This window comes from Moschus berezovskii, chromosome 23, assembly GCF_049115385.1.
Source record: "Moschus berezovskii isolate FMDL1 chromosome 23, NW_MosBer_1.0, whole genome shotgun sequence".
NCBI lineage: Eukaryota > Metazoa > Chordata > Mammalia > Artiodactyla > Moschidae > Moschus > Moschus berezovskii.
The window spans coordinates 16795182-16815874 of NC_142482.1; the positions used below are offsets into that span (position 1 = coordinate 16795182).

The following is a 20693-nucleotide window of genomic DNA, read 5'->3' on the forward strand; positions in this document are numbered from 1 at the left end:
TACACTGCTGCATAAGAGTTCTAACCTTGCAAATTGCCTTAGAATATTTACTGTTCATATTTTGTAAGTTTTCAATTGAAGGATAGCTGATTTACAACGTTGTGTCAGTTTCAGGTGTACAGCAAAGTGATTCATATTTTTCAACTCTCCAAGAAATTTATTTTAGCATATGCCATAGATTGATATAATTGATATAGTAATTCTAATTGAAGAGAAAGCATTACAGAAGTAAATAAGGTGGTGCCCATACAAGGAAATAAAAAAGGACATAAAGAATTCTTCCATGTAAAGATTCTGGATCTGCATCATTTTTTTTCAATATATGAAAACAACATTAGAAGCAAAGCGAAAAGTAGCAAAGAAAAAACAGAAGCTTGGCATATATAGCATATATGTATCAGTTCAGTTCAGTTCAGTCGCTCAGTCATGTCCGACTCTTTGCGACCCTATGAATCACAGCACGCCAGGCCTCCCTGTCCATCACCAACTCCCAGAGTTCACTCAAACTCATGTCCATCGAGTAGGTGATGCCATCCAGCTATCTCGTTCTCTGTCGTCCCCGTCTCCTCCTGCCCCCAATCCCTCCCAGCATCAGAGTCTTTTCCAGTGAGTCAACGCTTTGCATGAGGTGGCTAAAGTATTGGAGCTTCAGCTTCAGCATCAGTCCTTCCAATGAACACCCAGGATCGATCTCCTTTAGAATGGACTGGTTGGATCTCCTTGCAGTCCAAGGGACTCTCAAGAGTCTTTTCCAACACCACAGTTCAAAAGCATCAATTCTTCGGCGATCAGCTTTCTTCACAGTCCAACTCTCACATCCATACATGACCACGGGAAAAACCATAGCCTCGACTAGATTGACCTTTGTTGGCAAAGTAATGTTTCTGCTTTTTAATACGCTCTCTAGGTTGGTCATAATTTTCCGTCCAAGGAGTAAGAATATTTTAATTTCATGGCTGCAATCAGCATCTGCAGTGATTTTGGAGCCCCAAAAAATAAATATGTATAGGCTGAGTTATGATACAAATATATATGTATATGTATGTATGTGTGTGTGTGTGTGTCAGTCACTCAGTTGTGTCTGACTCTTTGCAACTCCATGGACTATAGCCCACTAGGCTCCTCTGTCCGTGGAATTCTCCAGGCAAGAATATTGGAGTGGGTAGGCATTCCCTTCTCCAGGGGATCTTCTTGACCCAGGTATGGAACCTGTTTCTCCTGCATTACAGGTAGATTCTTTATCCTCTGAGCCACCAGGGAAGCCCATATATATGTGTATGTTCATATACATATACATACATATGCTTTTTCAGATTCTTTCCTTTTACAGGGTATGCAAAAATATTAAGCATAGTTCTAAGTTCCTCTCATAATATTTAAAAATCAAGTTTTTTTTTTTTTTTTTCAAATGGGACATCATTGAGACAGTTGGTGAAATTTTCAAGGGATATGTGGATTGGATGGTAGCACTGTATCAAGGGTGATTTTCTGTTCTGGAGGGTTGTTTGGTTGTGATGCAAGAGACTGTCTTTGCCTTGGGGAAATACACACTGGTGAATTAAGGCATCATCTGGGGTGGAGGTCATATCTATTATTGCTCTCAAACAGTTCAGGAAGACTAATGACAATATGCAGAGAAGAGAGTTCAACAAAAGTGGAAAATCCATGGGTTGCAGGATGTTCCCCCTTTCCAAATTCACATGTTGAAAGCCTATCTTCTGGTATCTCAGGAGAACTGCACAAAAAAGATCTTCATGACCCAGATATCCACGATGGTGTGATCACTCACCTAGAGCCAGACATCCTGGAATGCGAAGTTAAGTGGGCCTACGAAGCATCACTACAAACAAAGCTAGTGGAGGTGATGCAATTCCAGTTGAGCTATTTCAAATCCTAAAAGATGATGCTGTGAAAGTGCTATGCCAGCAAACTTGGAAAACTCAGCAGTGGACACAGGACTGAAAAAAGTCAGTTTTCATTTCAGTTCCAAAGATAGGCAATGCCAAAGAATGTTCAAACTACCTCACAATTGCACTCATATCATACACTAGCAAGTAATGCTCAAAATCCTCTAAGCTAGACTTCAAAAGTACGTGAACCATGAACTTGCAGATGTTCAAGCTGGATTTAGAAAAGGCAGAGGAACCAGAGATCAAACTGCCAACATCCGTTGGATCATCAAAAAAGCAAGAGAGTTCCAGAGAAACTTCTATTTCTGCTTTATTGACTATGTCAAAGTCTTTGACTGTGTGGATCACAACAAACTGTGGAAAATTATTCAAGAAATGGGAATACCAGACCACCCACCTGCCTCCTGAGAAATCTGTATTCAGGTCAAGAAGCAACAGTTAGAACTGGACATGGAACTACAAACTGTTTCCAAATTAGGAAAGGAGTATGTCAAGGCTGTATACTGTCACCATGCTTATTTAACTTCTATGCAGAGTACATCATGTGAAACGCCAGGCTGGATGAAGTACAAGCTGGAATCAAGATTGCTGGGAGAAATATCAATAACCTCAGATATGCAGATGACACCACCCATATGGGAGAAAGTGAAGATGAACTAAATAGTCTCTTGATTAAAGTGAAAGAGGAGAGTGAAAAAGTTGGCTTAAAACTCAACATTCAAAAACTAAGATCACAGCATCTGGTTCCACCATTTCATGGCAAACAGATGGGGAAACAATGGAAACAGTGAGAGAGTTTACTTTTTTGGGGCTCCAAAATCACTGCAGATAGTGACTGCAGCCTTGAAATTAAAAGACGCTTGCTCCTTGGAAGAAAAGCTATGACCAACCTAGACAGCATATTAAAAGGCAGAGACATTACTTTGCCAACAAAGGTCTGTCTAATCAAAGCTTTGGTTTTTCCAATAGTCACGTATGGATGTGGGAGTTGGACTGTATAGAAAGCTGAGCGCTGAAGAATTGACACTATTTAACTGTGTTGTTGGAGAAGACTCTTGAGAGTCCCTTGGACTGCAAGGAGACCCAACCAGTCCATCCTAAAGGAAATCAGTCCTGAATATTCATTGGGAGGACTGACACTGAAGCTGAAGCTCCAATACTTTGGTCACCTGATGCGAAGAACTGACTCACTGGAAAAAACCCTGATGCTGGGAAAGATTGAGGGCAGGAGGAGAACGGGACGACAGAGGATGAGGTGTTTAGATGGCATCACTGACTTGATGGACATGAGTGTGAGCAGGCTCTGGGATTTGGTGATGGACAGGGAAGCCTGGTGTGCTGCAGTTCACGGGGTTGCAAAGAGTCAGACAGGACTGAAAGACTGAACTGAACTGAACTGCTATCTCAGAATGTGACCTTATTTCTAGACATAGTTTTATATAGGTAATCAAGTTAAAGGAGGCTCATTAGACTGGGCTTTAATCCAATATGGACGATATCTTTATTTTAAAATTTTTGTTTTAGTAGTATAGTTGATTAACAATTTTGTGCTCGTTTCACATGTACAGCAAAGTTATGGATATACAGGCATCTATTCTTCTTTTTCTAGTTCTTTTTCCGTTTAGGTTATTACAAAATATTGGGCAAAGCTTACTGTGCTATACAGTAGGTCCTTGTTGATTATCTGTTTTAAAGATAGCAGTGTGCATCTGTCAAGCTTATTCTCATGAAGATAAACTCAGGTGAGTTCAAGGCCAGGCACGTCTACACAGGGCAGGGAAAATCATACCTGGGCATGAGCAAACTCCCCAAAGGAAAACACAGATGCTTTTCCTTTGGTGGAGACCTAACCCTTGCTTTTTCTGTGGGGTCTGAACCTGATGAGAAGCCAGTAAGTGCAGGTGCGCGCCAGCGCTCTCAGCCCCGAGTGCTGCGCACAGCGCGGAGCGCGCGCGCCGGGCTGTGACTGGCGGGCCCGGGCGTGGACCGCGTGTGCGCAGGTGCCCGTTGCGTCCTGCGCGGCGCCGCCGCAGTGCGCAGAGCGCGCCGGAGCCGAGGGGCGCTCCGAGGCCCGCACGCGGAGCATCCCCTGGCGCCGGCCCCGCCGCTCGCCCCTGCCTGCTGCCTCGCCTGTCCCCGCGCCGCCCGGCCCCGCCATGGGGAACGTGCCCTGCGCAGTGAAGCACTGCCTCAGCTACCAGCAGCTGCTGCGCGAGCATCTCTGGATCGGGGATGCAGCGGCAGGGGCGCTCGAGCCCGCGCAGGTACCATCTCCTCTCCCGCCGCCGCGGCGCCTCCCCGCCCGGGGCCCTTCCTGCGGCGGTTCTGCGGTGCGAAGGCCTCTCCCCTGAAAAGGGGTGAACTTGCGCACCCGCCCCTCGGGGAGACCCTTTAAATTCCCTACCTTGGCCACATGCAGATGGTCGGAAGGAAAGTGTTCCTTCTCTGCGTTTCCCTGGAAAAGGATCCTTCCTGTGATACGCAGCACTTGCCTGAGAACAGCGTCGCTCTTTTCAGTTCTCTTATTATTGTGTGACAAAGGCGACGAATTTGTCGGAATGCGAGGCAGAAAAACGGAAGGAAGCCAACACCTAAGGCTAGGAAAACAGGGTGGGGTGAAATCATCCCTTATCTGTAATGTATTTAGGCTTTAACACACTTGAACAAGCTGGGGGAAGATGGTAAGTAAATAGCAGAAGGATTTCAGAGCAAAATGTATTCCCATGTGATGCGTGAAATCCCATTTGAAGACAACTATGAGGGCAGGTGAATAGTAGCCACATGCCTTCAATTTAATACAGTCTCAACCGGAAATGGCAAGTAAATGAAGAAAATCTATGCAAAGAAATTGATTTTCTCTTAAAAGAGCTTACAATTTGAAGTTTCACAGAGAAATAGCAGTGGTAGTTAAGTGAATGTTGAAACATGGGAAAAGGGAAGGAGACTATGAGAGTTTAACTATTTTTCAAATTTTGCCGGATGCACAGTATTTATTCTTCATACATCTATCTACAAAATAAAAACTTGTATTAAATATAACAGTTTAGCGGGTAAGCATAATTTGATTTGTGTCTTTTTAAATTTTTTTCTTAAAATATTTTAGTAGTTTTTGCCATACATTGACATGAATCAGCCAATCAACTATTCTAATAGTGATATTAGGCTCCATTTTTCCTGTAATTTTACATTCAGTGTATCTTCAATGTATTACCATGTTACATTGTAACCTTAGTTCTACAGATTGGAGTTCAGCATCTGTGGATTCTTTCAAAGATTTCTCCTCATGACCTGAAAGATGGCGGAGGTCGTCTGACTCAAAGACTGTTGCTGACAGTGCAAGAGAAGGAAAATTAGTCTTTATCTTCCCATACGTTTGAATGTCTTCTATGCAGTTTGTCTTCTCCTTTGATCTTTGTGTAATAACTTTAAACCTTTATATTTACTCTGTTACAGAATCAGAACTTCTTACATTTCAGTCAAAAAGTGTAAGACTTTCTATGACTTCTGTTGCCGTGTTAATATTATGTTTCTCTTTTCCCATCCCATATTCTGATTTTGTGGGTTTGGGGACCATGACAGAGGCTAGACTGCTAGGATGCCTACTTTGCCCTGTTAGGATGTGTAAGCAGAGTAATTGAAGATGGCTAGAATGACTTATCTAGGAATGCAGGAAATGGGGTTTGGGAATATTCATCAGCCTGATGAAGATGTTTTGTTTCCTTTTTGAGAAATTGCTATACCTTCTCTAAACATTGCCTTTTTATCCCTGGACTGATTTGCTTGAGAAACTCCTATTCATTCCTCAGGCACAGCTTAAAGATCACTTCTTTTGATCAACTCTTTTCTCTTTTTAAAGTCAGTATCCTTCTTCTGTGCTCTTGTGGCACTTTATGCATAATTTTGTTGTGGTTCCAATGTTGTGGAATTGTAATGTAGGTCTCGTCCTGTTGAATTCCCAGTGAAACCTGACACTTCACTCTGCAATTTACCTCCTTCCCTGGCTTCTCTGTTTAACATTCTTATTGCTTTCAGCCCTACTGCTCTGGGTTCCTCAGGCTGGAACCAGACTGGCTCAGTGGCCTCTGTCTGGTAATTATTCGGATTTCTCATGAATTTTACCCACACTCACAGTTTTTGACACTATTAGTATATCTGTATCTTCCAGACTTGTAGTCCCTTCTGTCTCTTAAACTCCAGTCCTGATGTCCATCTGCTTGAGTATCTCAAAAGCAATTCAGACTCAACATTTGCAAAATCAGATTCACATTCTTCCTCTTCCAACTGCTGCTGCTGCTGCTGCTAAGTCGCTTCAGTCGTGTCCGACTCTGTGCGACCCCATAGATGGCAGTCTACCAGCTCCCCCATCCCTGGGATTCCCCAGGCAAGAATACTGGAGTGGGTTGCCATTTCCTTCCAACTGCAGCCCTTCTCTATTCTTTCTGCCCTGGAAGCACAAACCAAGAGCCCATTTCCTTCTTTCTGTCATATTCAGGGTGTCATTAAGTCCTGCAATTTTACCTCTTGAATTTCTCTCAGATCCATCTGCTTTTCCAACTTACTGCTGCTATGGATTTTAAATTGGCATTTTCTTTCCAGTACACTACTGGAGTCTTGTCATTCTTCAACCCATTGTTTCTACAGCTAGTTGAGAGATGTACTCTGTTTCAAATGGTATCATGCTGTTCTCCTGTTTCACAGCCTTCTGTGAATTCTCATTGCTTTTAAGAGTGAATAGCAAGCAAGACCTTTAATGTATTCTTGGAAGGCTCAGATGATATTTTCATGGCATCTGTGCAGCACTGTCTTAAGCTATGCCTTCTTATCCTTGCCACTGTGTCCTTCTTTGAGTTTTCCAATAATCTTTCCTCTGGAAACAGGGTCTTTATCTATTTACCTTTCTGATAGAGTCTTTGCAACTAATTAACCTTGAGGTCTTAAGTTAGATTTTACTTTCTCAGACTCTCAAGCCAAGCATTTCCTGTTACCTTACATTTCACAGTGCACTGTTCACTATATATAAATGAATTACCATCTTTATTTTTGTTATCATTTTATGTTTAATTCCCTACTTGACTGTAAGCATCATAAAAGTAAGGAAAAATTCCACCACAAAATTCTCAGCAATGAATAAAATGTCCAATTAGTTTTTGATGACCAATGAATTCTTGCTGAATGAACAAAAGAATAGAGGTTTACCCTACTAGGGCATAAGCATCTGAAGTATATGGGGACCATGAGCTCCTTCTTAGCACTTTTCAGGGTCCAAAACGATGATTGGTACATTGTAGTACAATGCTAATCTTTTTTATGTGAATTCCAATGTGATGACAGTTAAGACAGATGTCAATAAAGTTTGGTCTTAGTGCTGATAGGCGGATATTATTCCTGTTTGTGTTTTACCTTTTTAAAATTGAACTATAATTTATAATGTTTTACTTACAAGTGTGCAGAAAAGTGATTCAGTTATACATATATATTCTTTTTGTATTCTTTTCCATTATAGGTTATTACAAGATATTGAATATAGCTCCCTTGTTTATCTATTTTATATATAGTAGTGTGTATCTATTAACTCCATGTTCCTAATTTATGCCTCCCGCCTTTTCCTTTGGTATTTGTAAAATTGTTTTCTATGTCTATGAGCCTATTTCTGCTTTGTAAATAATTTCATTTATATCATTCTTTAAATTCTACATATAAGTGATATATCATATGGTATTTGTCTCTCTGACTTATTAATGCTTCACTTAGTATGATTCTCTAGTTGCATCTGTGTTGCTGCAAATGACATTGTCATTCAATTTTTGGCTGAGTAATATTTCATCATACGTATGTGTGTATATAGATGTGCATACCATATCTTCTCTATCCATTCACATGTTGATGGGCATTTAGGTTGTCTCTTATCTTTTCATCTGATCGAATTTAGTCATACTTTCATGGGGAAAGAGTTGAAAATTGATTCTGGAGGTTGTTAAATGAGCTATTTAACTATTTCTCCACTGCTGAATATGGTAGAGGGAATCATGGGCAGGGCCCCTGAGTTTTGAAATGATTTGGTTGCAGCTGGGACAGACAGAATGCTCTGTTTTGGAAGAATCCTATGCTAGTCAATAGAAGATTCAAGACCTAGACTCTTTTCTGCTACCAATAAGTTATTAAGATAAAATATTGTTATGTGTGTGTAAGTACAATACACACTTTTGGAGCTTAGCAGTTTATCACCAAATATAAAACGAGTCCATGTGAATGAAAGGCTTACACTGCAGCAGCTCGACACAACACAATTCTTTAGTTCTCCCTCTTTTAGTTATGCCACTGGTTTTGCAGAAGAATTCCTTAACAGGTCAGGATCAAAAATGATCCTTCTGTGGTTCAAGCTATCACTTAGGTTCTGTTTTATTTTTTGTTATTTGTCTCAGTTAAAATGCATATGATGAAGCTGGCTTAACTGGTGGTTTCAATTTTTTATTAAAATGAAGTTTCCTTGTAAAATAGTCCTTGTTTGATTCAGTAACTAAATTTCTTTCTATATTAATAAAGAGATTTAAGCAGTAAGTAAATCTCTTTATATATTAATACCCTATCACAGCAATACAATTTCCAATGATCTAAATTCTATCATAAACAGCATTTTAAATATGTTTGTTTTGTTTTTTAAAGACACAGTTGTAGATTCAGTTCAGTTCAGTCACTCAGTCGTGTCCGACTCTCTGCGACCCCATGAATCACAGCACGCCAGGCCTCCCTGTCCATCACCAACTCCCGGAGTTCACTCAAACTCATGTCCATTGAGTTGGTGATGCCATCCAGCCATCTCATCCTCTGTCGTCCCCGTCTCCTCCCACCCCCAATCCTTCCTAGCATCAGAGTCTTTTCCAGTGAGTCAACTCTTCGCATGAGGTGGCCAAAGTATTGGAGTTTCAGCTTTAGCATCAGTCCTTCCAAAGAACACCCAGGATTATGTGAGATTAAGTTTATAGTTATTTTACATTTTATCCTGATCCTCTGAGTTACATTTGCTGTGAGCAAAAATTAAGATTCTAAGTAAAGTATTTAGTGTTAAAGGATCTCTTGAGTTTAACCTGAATATATAATATGTTTGTTTAAATTTAGTGAAAAGATTAAAGTGACTGTATACTTTTTGGTTAACAGTGCGCAGCTGTTAATAAAGACCATAGGGTCAGTGGGGAAGAATTGTCAAAAAAAACAAACTACCAGCCTGTCCCACTGCCTGTTTTCTGTTTGACTCAGGTGTTCTTTGGCCCTTTACAGCACCCTCTTTACTTGTTTTATGACTTCTTTGAAATTATGTAATTTTTTAAAATTAATTTTTCCCCTCCATTAGCTTGGTGGTTATATACTGTGTTTGTTTTGGTTTTTTTTTTTAGGGGGGAGGGTGTACCAATTTTTTTTGAAGGAATGGTACTAAGAAAAGAACTTAAGTAGATGTTTTAGTACAACTCACAGAAACGGTGGAGGTAATCCAAACATGCAGGCACTGGCTTGGTGACCAGGGAAGTCAGCCCTTGGTGACCAGGGAGCCAGCCTAAGGCTTAGCTCTTGCTCTCCTTATCCTTACACTGCTTCTCTGGGTGTGTTTCTCAAGGGGTAATCTGCCATGCCAGATTCGGGGGCCCCCATCTTGCACAGGTTGGCTCAGTATTCACCCAGTTCTTTGATGGATTTCACCTGCTCTTTCAGGCAGTGAGTGTCAAGGAAGTCACCCAAATGGGGGTCATTTTCGGTCAGTGGCTGGTGTGTGCAGTTCCAGTACTGGCTGGTTGACACTTTTTTCCAGGTGTAGCGCACATTCCATTGCATTCAGCCCATTCTCGCCTCCATCAGCGTCCCGTTTCCTGATGTCCCGAAGGACGGTTCGGCCACCTCCATAGTTCTGCAGCTTCATCCGTTTCTCCGCATGTTCCCTCTCCCCACGAGATTGATGAAAGCTGGCAAAGTCTTTCCAAGCCACGTAACCTCCATCCACAGAGTAAGACACGGCCAGGCAGGCGCAGGAGGCCCAGCGCTCCAGGTCTCTCTGGTGGTCACGGCCACCTGGGTCCTGGTGGCCGTTCAGCGAGCCCTCCCGGCGGGCGGCGGGCAAGGCCTGTGGGCTGCGCCGCTAGAGGGGCGGGGACCGGAGGGGTGGCTGGGCGGGGGTAGGATCCGGAGGGGCCAGGCCCGGAGGGGCGGGGGAGCTGGAGGGGCAGTGGGGGGGACCCGGAGGGGCGGGGCCGGGGGGGACCCGGAAGGGCAAGGGGAACCCAGAGGGGCAGGGGAGCCGGAGGGGAGGCAGGGCACTGAGGTTGGCCAGGGCTGGCTCGAGGGGCGGGCAGGGCAGGATCGCCAGGTGCAGTCCAAGCATCCTTGAAGCAGCAAACCGTAGGGGGCCTCCATGAAGATAGCCTATGGCATACTGTTTCTACAGTAGTTAGTTGTTACCTAGAAGGTGTCAACATGCAAACTTGACTTATTAAAATATCGTATAAATTAGTTCTATATTAAAAATGTAGCTCCTGTTAGTGTCTTCATATACGGTTGTACGTATTCATCCTCTACATGCTGTATTTGTAATATATACTTATACAGTCGATGTGCATTTACATTTGTGGTGTATTTCCCATTTCCTTGCTCTTCATTACTTTCTAAAGATCCATCCCTTCATCTGGAATTATTCCCCTTCACCCTAAAGTGTTTGCTTTAATATTTTCTTTATTAAAAATCTGCTGGTGATACTTTTAGTTCTTATTTGCTTGAAATTACATTTATGTATACACGCATACAATATGCATAAATATAATGAATATTAAGTTTAAATATATGTTCCATACAAAGAATTAGGATACATGACATGGCAACCATACAAAATACAGATTTCTCAATAGGTAAATGGAAACCAGAGACAAGTAAGAGACAAACCAGCTGTTGGCTTTATTTTTGGACCTTTGATGATAACCTGTCTTCAGTTCTCTTCTTGTTATCTTTGGTTTCCAACAGTATGACTATTGATGTGTCTAGAGGTAGTTTTCTTCATATCTGATAGTGGTTCATAGTGCTTCTTGGGTCTGTGACTTGATGCTTGTTGGTTTCTATGTGTTTTGGGAAATTTTCTACCAGTTGTTTTCAAATATTACTTATTTCTTTTTTACCCCCAGTGACTTCACTTTCACTTTTTGCTTTCACACATTGGAGAAGGAAATGGCAACCCACTCCAGTGTTCTTGCCTGGAGAATCCCAGGGACAGGGGACCCTGGTGGGCTTCGGTCTATGGAGTCACACAGAGTCGGACACGACTGAAGTGACGCAGCAGCAGCAGCAGCAACTTAGACCTATAGTGTGAAGAATCTTAGAACATTTTGTTGTGCCCCATTGATTTCTTATACTCATTTTTGTATTTTTCTTCTTTTCTTACCATTTTTGATCTGAATTTTTTTGAGTATATTCCATTTCACTAATTCCCAATTTAGCTTTATCTAATTTGCTGCTAATTTAATTTGCATCCTTAGTTTTTAGTTATTTTTTGAATTACTACATTTCTACCTTGTTTCTGAAACCAATTTTTAGTTCTCTGCCACAGTTCTCCATTGTATCAAGAATGCTTGAATGTTTATCAGTTATTTTAAGTTTCATCTCTGATCTTTCCAATATCTTCAGTGGGTCTCTTTCATTTATCTTCCCTCTTGCAAAGACTACTAGCTTTTCAGTTTTTAAGTTAGACACCTGTTATGAAAATATTATAGACAAAATTTGAGGCTTTCAGTCATACTGTCCTTCTCCAGAAAAGATTAACTGTTCTTCCACCTCTTTTTGCTCACCCTCTACAAACTGCCTTTGGAAATCACAAGCCTGTTTTCTCTCTCTCTCTATTTAAGATTCTACATGTAAGTGAAATAGTACAGTATTTGTCTGACTTATTTTGCTTGACATAATGCCGTTAGGTCCATCTGGTAGCCAATGGCATGGTTTCCTTCTTTTTATAATTGAATAATGTGCCTTTTTATAAATACATAGCACATTTTCTTTATTCATTCATCAGTGGACACGTGGGTTGTTTTCACTCTTGGCTATTGTAAATAATGCTGCAGTGAACAGGGGAGTGAGATATCTATTTGAGATAGTGGTTTCCTATCCTTGGGATAACACTTAGAAGTAGAATTGTTGAATCATATGACAGTTTTATTTCTCACTTTTTGAGGAAACTTCCTACTCAAAAAGGTTTTCTATAGTGGCTACACCAATTCACATATTCATCAACAATGTACAAGGTTTCCCTTTTCTCCACATCCTCACTAATAACACCAACACTTATTTCTTGTCATTTTGATAATAGTCATTCTGATGGGTGCCTGGAGAAATACCAACAACCTCAGATATGCAGATGACACCATCCTTCTGGCAGAAAGCAAGGAGGAACTAAAGAGCCACTTGATGTAGGTGAAAGGGGACAGTATAAAAACTGGCTTAAAACTCAACATTCAGAAAACTAAGATTATGGCATCCGGTCCCATCACTTCATGGCAAATAGATGTAGGAAAAAAAGGAAACTGTGAGATACTTTGTTTTCTTGGGCTCCAAAATCACTGTGGACAGTGATTGTAGCCATGAAATTAAAAGACACTTGCTCCTTGAAAGAAAAGCTATGACAAACATAGACAGTGTGTTAAAAAGCAGACAAATCAGTTTACTGACAAAAGTCTGTATAGTCAAACCTATGGTTTTTCCAGTAGTAATGTACAGGTGTGAGAGTTGGACCATAAAGAAGGCTGAGCACTGAAGAACTGATGCTTGTGAACTGTGCTGTTGGAGAAGACTCTTGAGAGTCCCTTGGACAGCAAGGAGATCAAACCAGTCAATCCTAAAGGAAGTCAACATTGAATACTGATTGGAAGGACAGATGCTGAAGCTGAAGCTTCAGTTGAGCACCTCATGCGAAAGGTGACTCATTGGAAAAGACCCTGATGCTGGGAAAGATTGAAGGTGGGAGGAGAAGGGGGCGACAGAGGATGAGATGGTTGGGTGGCATCACCGACTCAATGGACTTGAGTTTGAACAAACTCCAAGAGATAGTGAAGGACGAGGAAGCCTGGCATGCTGCAGCCCATGGGGTCGCGAAGAGTTGGACATGACTGAGCAACTGAACAACAGTTCTGATGGGTGTGAGGTCAGAAAGAATTATCTTTTGCTTCTAGCAGGCATTTAGTGCACGGGTAGCTTTTGTTGTTGTTCAGTCGCAAGGGTAGCTTATCTTAAGGCAATCATATATTTAGCTGATTCGAGGCTGGACCTACTTCATTTGTGAGGGCTTCTCTTTTCTTGTCATCCTCATTTTTATCTTGTCATCCTTCAGGGTTCTGACTAAAGCCCTAGAGTGTTTACCAGAATGTCGTCTCCTTTTTGGGATCTGAACTCAAAAATATTTCCTCCTCAACCTCTCAGGCTCCTGGGAGCTCTGATGCTCATCCTAGCTTTTCACCTAATTACATTAGAATTGGCGAATGCCCCAAGGGGAAAAGTTATGCTGAAAATTAGCCTTAATCACTTTATATTTTTCCTTCTGCATGGTATCTTGGCCACCGAAGTGAACCTACCCTCGGAAACCCCTAAGGCTATCAAAAGGAGTTTTTCACTAATTTTTACCAGATTTTCTGGCTTCCCTGGTGGCTCAGCAGGAAAGAATCCATCTGCAATGCAGGAGCCTCGGGAGACACAGGTCCAATCCCTGGGTCAGGAAGATCCCCTGGAGAAGGGAATGGCAGTCCACTCCAGTATTCTTGTCTGGAAAATTCCATGGACAGTAGAGCCTGGTGGGCTACAGTCCATAGGGTCGCAAAGAGTCGAACAAAACTGAAGAGACTTAGCACGCGCTCTCACCAGATTTTCTGGTTCTCAGTGAGAAGTTTGTTCCGAACAGGATAATTGAAAGATTAACAATAAGACAGTGGAAATACAAAAAGCACTAATTTTGCAATATAATTTGAATTGTAAAAAATATATTCATTTACCATGTTACAAAGCTTTTGAAGTGGTTACATTCCAGACAATAAGCAAACTATTGACATTAATAATTTATGAATTTATTTTTCCAGCTTTATTCAGATATAGTGACATCAAACATTATAAGTTTAAGGTGTACAGATTTGATATGCATATATTACAAAATAATTACCAAAGTTTTGCCTAATATCTGCATCATATCCCATACTTAATCATCATTTAATTAATTAAAAGAAATCACCATTACTTTTTTTGTAGTGAGATTAAGATCTACCCTCTTAACAACTTTCAAGCATACAATATAATATTATTAACTATCATGAGGCTATACCTTAGATTCCTAGAGCTTATTCATCTTATAGATTAAAGTTTGTATAGAAAAACAATTTAAAGTTTAAAAAATGAATAAAGAGTTGTCTGCTTCATGGAAAGATAAGATTTTTCAGAGAAACTGACTTACACTGGTTTTCACTCTAAGGAAAAATTGGGAAAGATATAGAAGATATTTTTTAAACATGAAAATTATTATTATGCCTAACTTAAGTATCTGTCTTTAGAGAAACAGTATACTATTATTTACTCCCTTTTATGTATGATGGGGCTTCCCTGGTGGCTCAGAGGTTAAAGCGTCTGCCTCCAATGCGGGAGACCCGGGTTCGATCCCTGGGTCAGGAAGATCCCCTGGAGAAGGAAACGGTAACCCACTCCAGTATTCTTGCCTGGAGAATCCCATGGACGGAGAAGCCTGGTAGGCTACAGTCCACGGGGTCGCAAAGAGTCGGACACGACTGAGCGACAGAACGGAACGGAACAGATGTATGATGCAGTTCAATACAATTTGTTAAATGAGTGACTGAATGAATGAGTGATTAAGTAGATAGTTCCTTTATTGTATTTTATCTCTACTGATGTAAGCTTATTTTGGATCTTTCCACTTAATATGCGTGAAGTTGGTAACAGTAATTTCTTCTTCTTATTAACCTCTTCTTTACAATCTTATCTTTTGCTTTGCCTGGAATCATTATTAAATAGGCACTGGACATGCCTAACTACGTGACATGCAGTAACTCACTTAATCCTCATAACAATCCTTTTTATGGACACAGTAACTGAGACACAGGTTAAATGACTTGCTCATGATCAACAGTTAGTGATCTCAGAGGTGAATTCAGGCAGCTGAGGTTCCAGAGCCCCCCGTTTTCACAGTCCACCAGTGTTTCCTGACCGTGCTGGTGAGAGGAGTCGACTGAGGCGTTTATTAAATGTGCTAGAAATTCTGATTCAGCAGCAGCTCGCGCTGTTCTTTGCTTCAGCTGTCTTTGGGGAAACGCTGGGCTGGGCGATGCTGCTCCTCTTTGTCCCAGTCTCTGCTTTAGAGGGTCTGCTGTTGGCTCGTGTTTCCTCCAATCTGTCTTTGGAGAGCTCCTGGCTCCAGCCTGTGGACTCCTATGAGTTTTGACTTCCCTTTTCTCCTCTCTGAAGGTGAGAATAGAGTTCTGCCTGGAGTAGAATTGCATTGGATACAAAAGGAAAAACAACTTGGTTTCCAATAAATTTCCTGTTCCCTTCCTTCTCCAATACTTTCTGTCTTTGGGTTTCTGTTGGCTTCCCTCTTGCTTGCTTTCTCTCCTTCCAGCTGGCTTTCTCATCCTTCCCTCCCCCAACCCAGTGTTCTTGTTTTTTTCATTAGCTCTGAGCTCCTCCAAGGCTTCTGGCTTCCTTTCTGCTTATTCACTCTGGGCTGCAACTTTCCCTGACCCTCTTTCCTTTTCCTCATTTTCCTCCTCTAAGCTTAGCTTTTATTTTTATTTCTTTTGATTTTCCCTCATCAACCAAGGGGCTAGACGGTGCAGACATATAATTTGATGTGTTATGCTTATGGAGCAGATGGTATTTAAAAGAGATCAAGCAAATTCATATATGTGGAGAATATCATTTTAGCAGAAATTCTGATTTGAAAGTGATTGTCCAGCCTGCTTGAAGACCTCACAGTAAAATCACCACATGAGCATGGTTTCCTGGTCTCACGATTGTTAGACTGAGTAGGAGATTCAAATTGAGTGCTACACAGATGAGCCATATTAACCTCTGGAAATGTTTTATATTGTCAAGACTACACTTAAAAGATAAAAACAGATGAATGCCTTAAACAGGATTTGTATTCTTCCTCACATCCGTAGCTGCCTCAGACATCAGTTTATCTTCCCTTTTATTTAATCTTAAAAATTAGCTCATCTTTCATATATCTATCTACTCTTTAACAAGAAAAAATAATAAAAGCCCCTAATCTTATAAACTGCTTTATTATTTTTTCACCCTTGATTTGAAGATGGATCCTCACCTTCTATTAGTGGTGAAACTTTCCTTAAATGTCTTTCTCTGTGTCCTTCATTTCCGCCCCCTGCCAACCCCAACTCTTAAGTAGCACTCAGTGAAGCCACGCTTGTTTTCTGAATCAAAGCTCTGTTCCCCACCAAAGATGGTCAAAAGACGGAAACATCCCTCTAGTAAATCTGTAATATTTGGAATGCTAGACTGAGATTTTCTAAAAGGTGAAGCTACATTTACCTTTTCTATTATCCAGAAGACTTAAATACTTAGGTTCTGGTAAATATTTACAGAATAAAATCGTTTGTAGGTGCCAAAAATCCATTCATAGTGTAAACTCAGGTAGTTTTAGCCAAATTCACTGACTTTATGACTGGCAAAAAAGATATGTGTTTAATTATATCAAAGATATTTTTATAAACAAGAATAAGTAACTTTCAATCATTTTTTTTATATTGGACTAGAATGTTTTAAAATTCATGTATTCATTTTGGAAGTTTGAATGTCTATATTTTTTTCTTTCTTGGCTATCATATAAAGGTCAGAGGAGTAGAATCTAACTTTTCATTCACTTTCCATGTCTAGGTTTTTGCTGGGTTAGTTCACACAGTGTATGATATGCATCTCCTTGTCATCCCACTTTACAAGAGAAGGAATAGAGACATGGCAGGGTATAATGACACCCTCAGGGTGAAACAGCTTCTCTGTTGCAGTGTGTGAGCTGTGGGCCCGGGTTTTGGATTCACTGGTGGTGCTGAGTATCCCACTGATAGAGCATCAAATGTCTCCTTACGCTTGTTACTTTCTGAGTTAAGCTTCCTTGGATTTTTTAAGTAGGGAAGTGCGCGTGAAGGGAAACTTCAGCTACAGAAAAAATACCTTTAATATGTTTCACCCTGTGAAATCAGCCTTTCACAAAGTCTTTTCAGTGAACTTTATTAACAACCGATGGAGTCTGGGAAGCTTGGCAAGCAAGGAGGCAGGAAGCCCCAGAGAAATGTGTCTGTCAGACATCTTTCCTCCTGAGGTTTCCTTCCAAGTGATTTTGGATCCTGAAGGAAGTGGAGGGTCTCTCTCTCACTGCATTTGTCCATCTGTAACACACCGGGCGTGTAGAGTCTGGCATCCACTTTTTAAATTCTTTCCTTGATCTGTGTTTCACTGTGAAATAGAAACCAATTATAGCTAAATGTTGGAGTCAAAATATGAATCTTATTTTAGTTAGAAACAATTTCTACTTTTTGATAATTTTTATTTTAAGGGCTAAGGCTTCTCTGAATTTTAAATGCTATGTCACATTTCAAGCCTTGCATTCTACAGGAATCTGTGGACCCAGTCACAGATAAAAGCTGAGGGCAATTTTGAATTCTCTTTGCCCAGGTTTTAGGGCTGGGTTTAAAAGGCAGGACCTATGGAGAAACAGATGAAGTGATTCAGAGGTCACTCACGAATGTCTCGTATCACTTAATTTCCAATCCCATATGAAAAGATTTTAATATTTAATATAATTCTGCTGAATGTATGCTCTAGAAAATATTGAAAGGAAAACTTGAATTAAAGGAAATGGAACAGAAGCTTGCATAAACACTCATCTCTGGAGAGCTGGATCTCTTAAATCTATTTGCTCTTGAAAGTTTGTATATAGATAGACCTCTTGATGGGAATGCCATAATGATGACTTGTAGATAGAATGTCAATCATTTGTTTTAATTTTTTTTTAAAGTGTTATTTAGGGGCAGGAGTATTATTTTAGCTTACCTGTGCTAAATTTGCAACTAGCTTATTGCATAGGGCAAATTTAAGAATATATTTAAGTTTAAGAATACATCAGAGACATGTCAACTGTTAATAGTGATAATGGTGATGATAACACCAACCACTCTTTTTTTTTAAAGTTTTATTTTATTTATTTTATTGGAGTATAGTTGATTTACAATGTTGTGTACAGCAGAGTGACTCAGTTTTACATATATGTATTCATTATTGTGGTCCTCCCTTATGGCTCAGCTGGTAAAGAATCTGCCTGCAATGCAGGAGACCTGGGTTTGATCCCTGGGTTGGGAAGATCCCCTGGAGAAGGGAAAGGCTACCCATGCCAGTGTTCTGACCTGGAGAATTCCATGGACTGTATAGTCCATGGGGTCACAAAGAGTCGAACACGACTGAGCAACTTTCACTCACTCATATATTCTTTTATGTATTCTTTTCCATTAGAATTTGTCCCAGGAGAGTGAATATAGTTCCCCATGCTATATAGCAAGCCCTTGTTTGTCGACTCTGTATATAAAAGTTTAAACCTGCTCACCCCAAACTCCTACTCTATCCCTCCACCACCCCCCTTGGCAACCACAAATCTGTTCTCTTTCTGTGAGTCTGCTTCTGTTTCATAAATAAGTTTATTTGTGTCATAGTTTAGATTCCACATGTAAGTGATAGCGTATGATATTTGTCTTTGTCTGACTGACCTCACTTGGTACAATAATCTCTAGGTCCATCCATGTTTCCGCAGATGGCATTAATTCACACTTTTTTATGGCTGAGTAATATTCCATTGTATATATGTACCACATGTTCTTTATCCATTGATCTGTTGATATACTATAGGCGCCAACCACTGTTTATCAGCAAAGTTTGGTAAAGGCTTTACATAATTTCTGAATTCTTGCAGTTCTGCAAAGAAAATTCTGTTATTTTCACTTTTTATGTGAGGAAAGAAAGTGAATAATATTTTTTCTAGGTCAAATACCTGGTAAAAACACTGGGTTTGAATCTTTGTCAGGTTCCAAAGCCTGTGTTTCATCACTATATCATGTCAGTTGATTGAACACTAGGAACTTCAGTTAAAAATTACTTTGTACTCATTTTTTGCAATGTGTTTTCTTTTAACACATTTGTAAAGTTCTAGATTTATCTATTACTGCAGTTGGTTGCCAATGGCTTAGGATGATACAGCTTAGTTTTGAACTGTAGTTTATTTTGAGCCTGAGTTCATTTAAAGCCTGAGGTGGATGGACCTGAATGAATCACTCTTCTTTAGAGACAAATTATTCAGATATTTTATGATGATTCCACAGATTTTTGTGACCTTTCAGGATCTTCTTCCTTCATTCTGACCTACCAGCCATAGTTCTCTTTCTCGTGTGCTTAGATTAATGGTTTTAGAGGGTATTTCTGAGACATACACACTTTCTTAGTTTTTTAGTAAGTAGCTCAAATGGACAGTCCTATTCAAAAGGTCAGATTTTTTAAAAAAGTATTGTTGCCTATATACCAAATATTGTGTATGCAGATTTCATATATACTGAAAGACCCTGGATAGCTTCTGTTGGGAAGATCTGTACTTCACTGTAACCATTGGCTCTTTATTCTTTTTTTTCTGAGTGGCCATCCGAAACCATAGTGTGTAGTGAAAAGTTGAACTACAATGCATTAAATGAAGTTTTAAAAAAGTCTCAGTGATCTAAAACGTACTGAAGTGCTCTTGTGAGGTTAATACACTTTTTTATTAATATTTCATGGGTAGTTTGAAGCCTGGACAATGATACCTTTCTGTCAAATGTGTAGAAGTAAAGATCATGAAACAAGTTGTACACAATGGATCATAGAACAAAAAGACTACAGATGAGAAAGAAAAATAATGACAAAGCAGTTGTTCTACACCCAGAATGTGCTTTTAAGTAGAAGGATTTCAGTATCTTCCATTTGAGAAGCTCACCCTGGACGGCTCAGGAACCGGAGTCAGCCATGTTAGGATTGAACACTGGAGTTGAAATTACACTCACGCCGCACTTTCCTGCAGTTTTGTCATCCTTGCGTTACTGCTCAGTGTTTCTCAAGCCTGGGCCAGCATGCAGACTGGTAAGGGGTCAGGAGCTCCCACAGTCCCTCACCCTCTCCATGAAGCTGCCTTGGTTCTGAATGGCTACAGGCATTGAGGCTGCACCATCCACCTCTGTGGATGGCAAGAGTCCCCAGAGAGATGATGCACTTTTCTTTTTCCCAAAAGTGAGAATGAAAGATGACAGGCAACTCCTTCTCAAACTTGGGAAGGAGAAGACAAGTACGATCTTTGTCATTCAATTTGTGTGAACTACTATTTAACTCGTTTTAATGAAGCCACGTATAAAACTTGATTAAAAGATTCATAGTGTTGTTGGAGGCATTTTCTGTTAACTAGTAGAGACAGTTAAAAATGAAAGCTGAGAAGTCTATTTTATTTTCTCTTATAGTTATTTTACAATGTTATGTTAATTTCTGCTGTACTGCAAAGTGATTCAGATACATTCAAGTGCATTCTTTATATTCTTTTTCATTGTGGCTTATCACAGGATGTTGAATATAGTTTCTTGTACTTTACAGTAGGGTCTTGTTGTCTGTCCTTCCTATATAAAGTAGCTTATATCTGCTAACCCCAGCCTCCCACTCCATCCTTCCCCTAACCCCTTCCCCGTTTTCAAC

At 40.3% G+C, this 20693-nt stretch overlaps 1 protein-coding gene across 4 annotated transcripts in view; it reads left to right on the forward strand.

Moving 5' to 3' along the window:
* The first annotated feature begins 4066 nt into the window (after positions 1–4066).
* Positions 4067–20693, forward strand: part of HMGCLL1 (3-hydroxy-3-methylglutaryl-CoA lyase like 1) — a 199276-nt gene continuing 182649 nt past the window's right edge. For all 4 annotated transcript variants that reach the window (XM_088831147.1, XM_055406808.2, XM_088831148.1 and 1 more), the window contains exon 1: positions 4067–4174. In XM_088831147.1, the coding sequence (XP_088687273.1) occupies positions 4067–4174 (108 nt within the window). The remainder of the gene's footprint in view (positions 4175–20693) is intronic.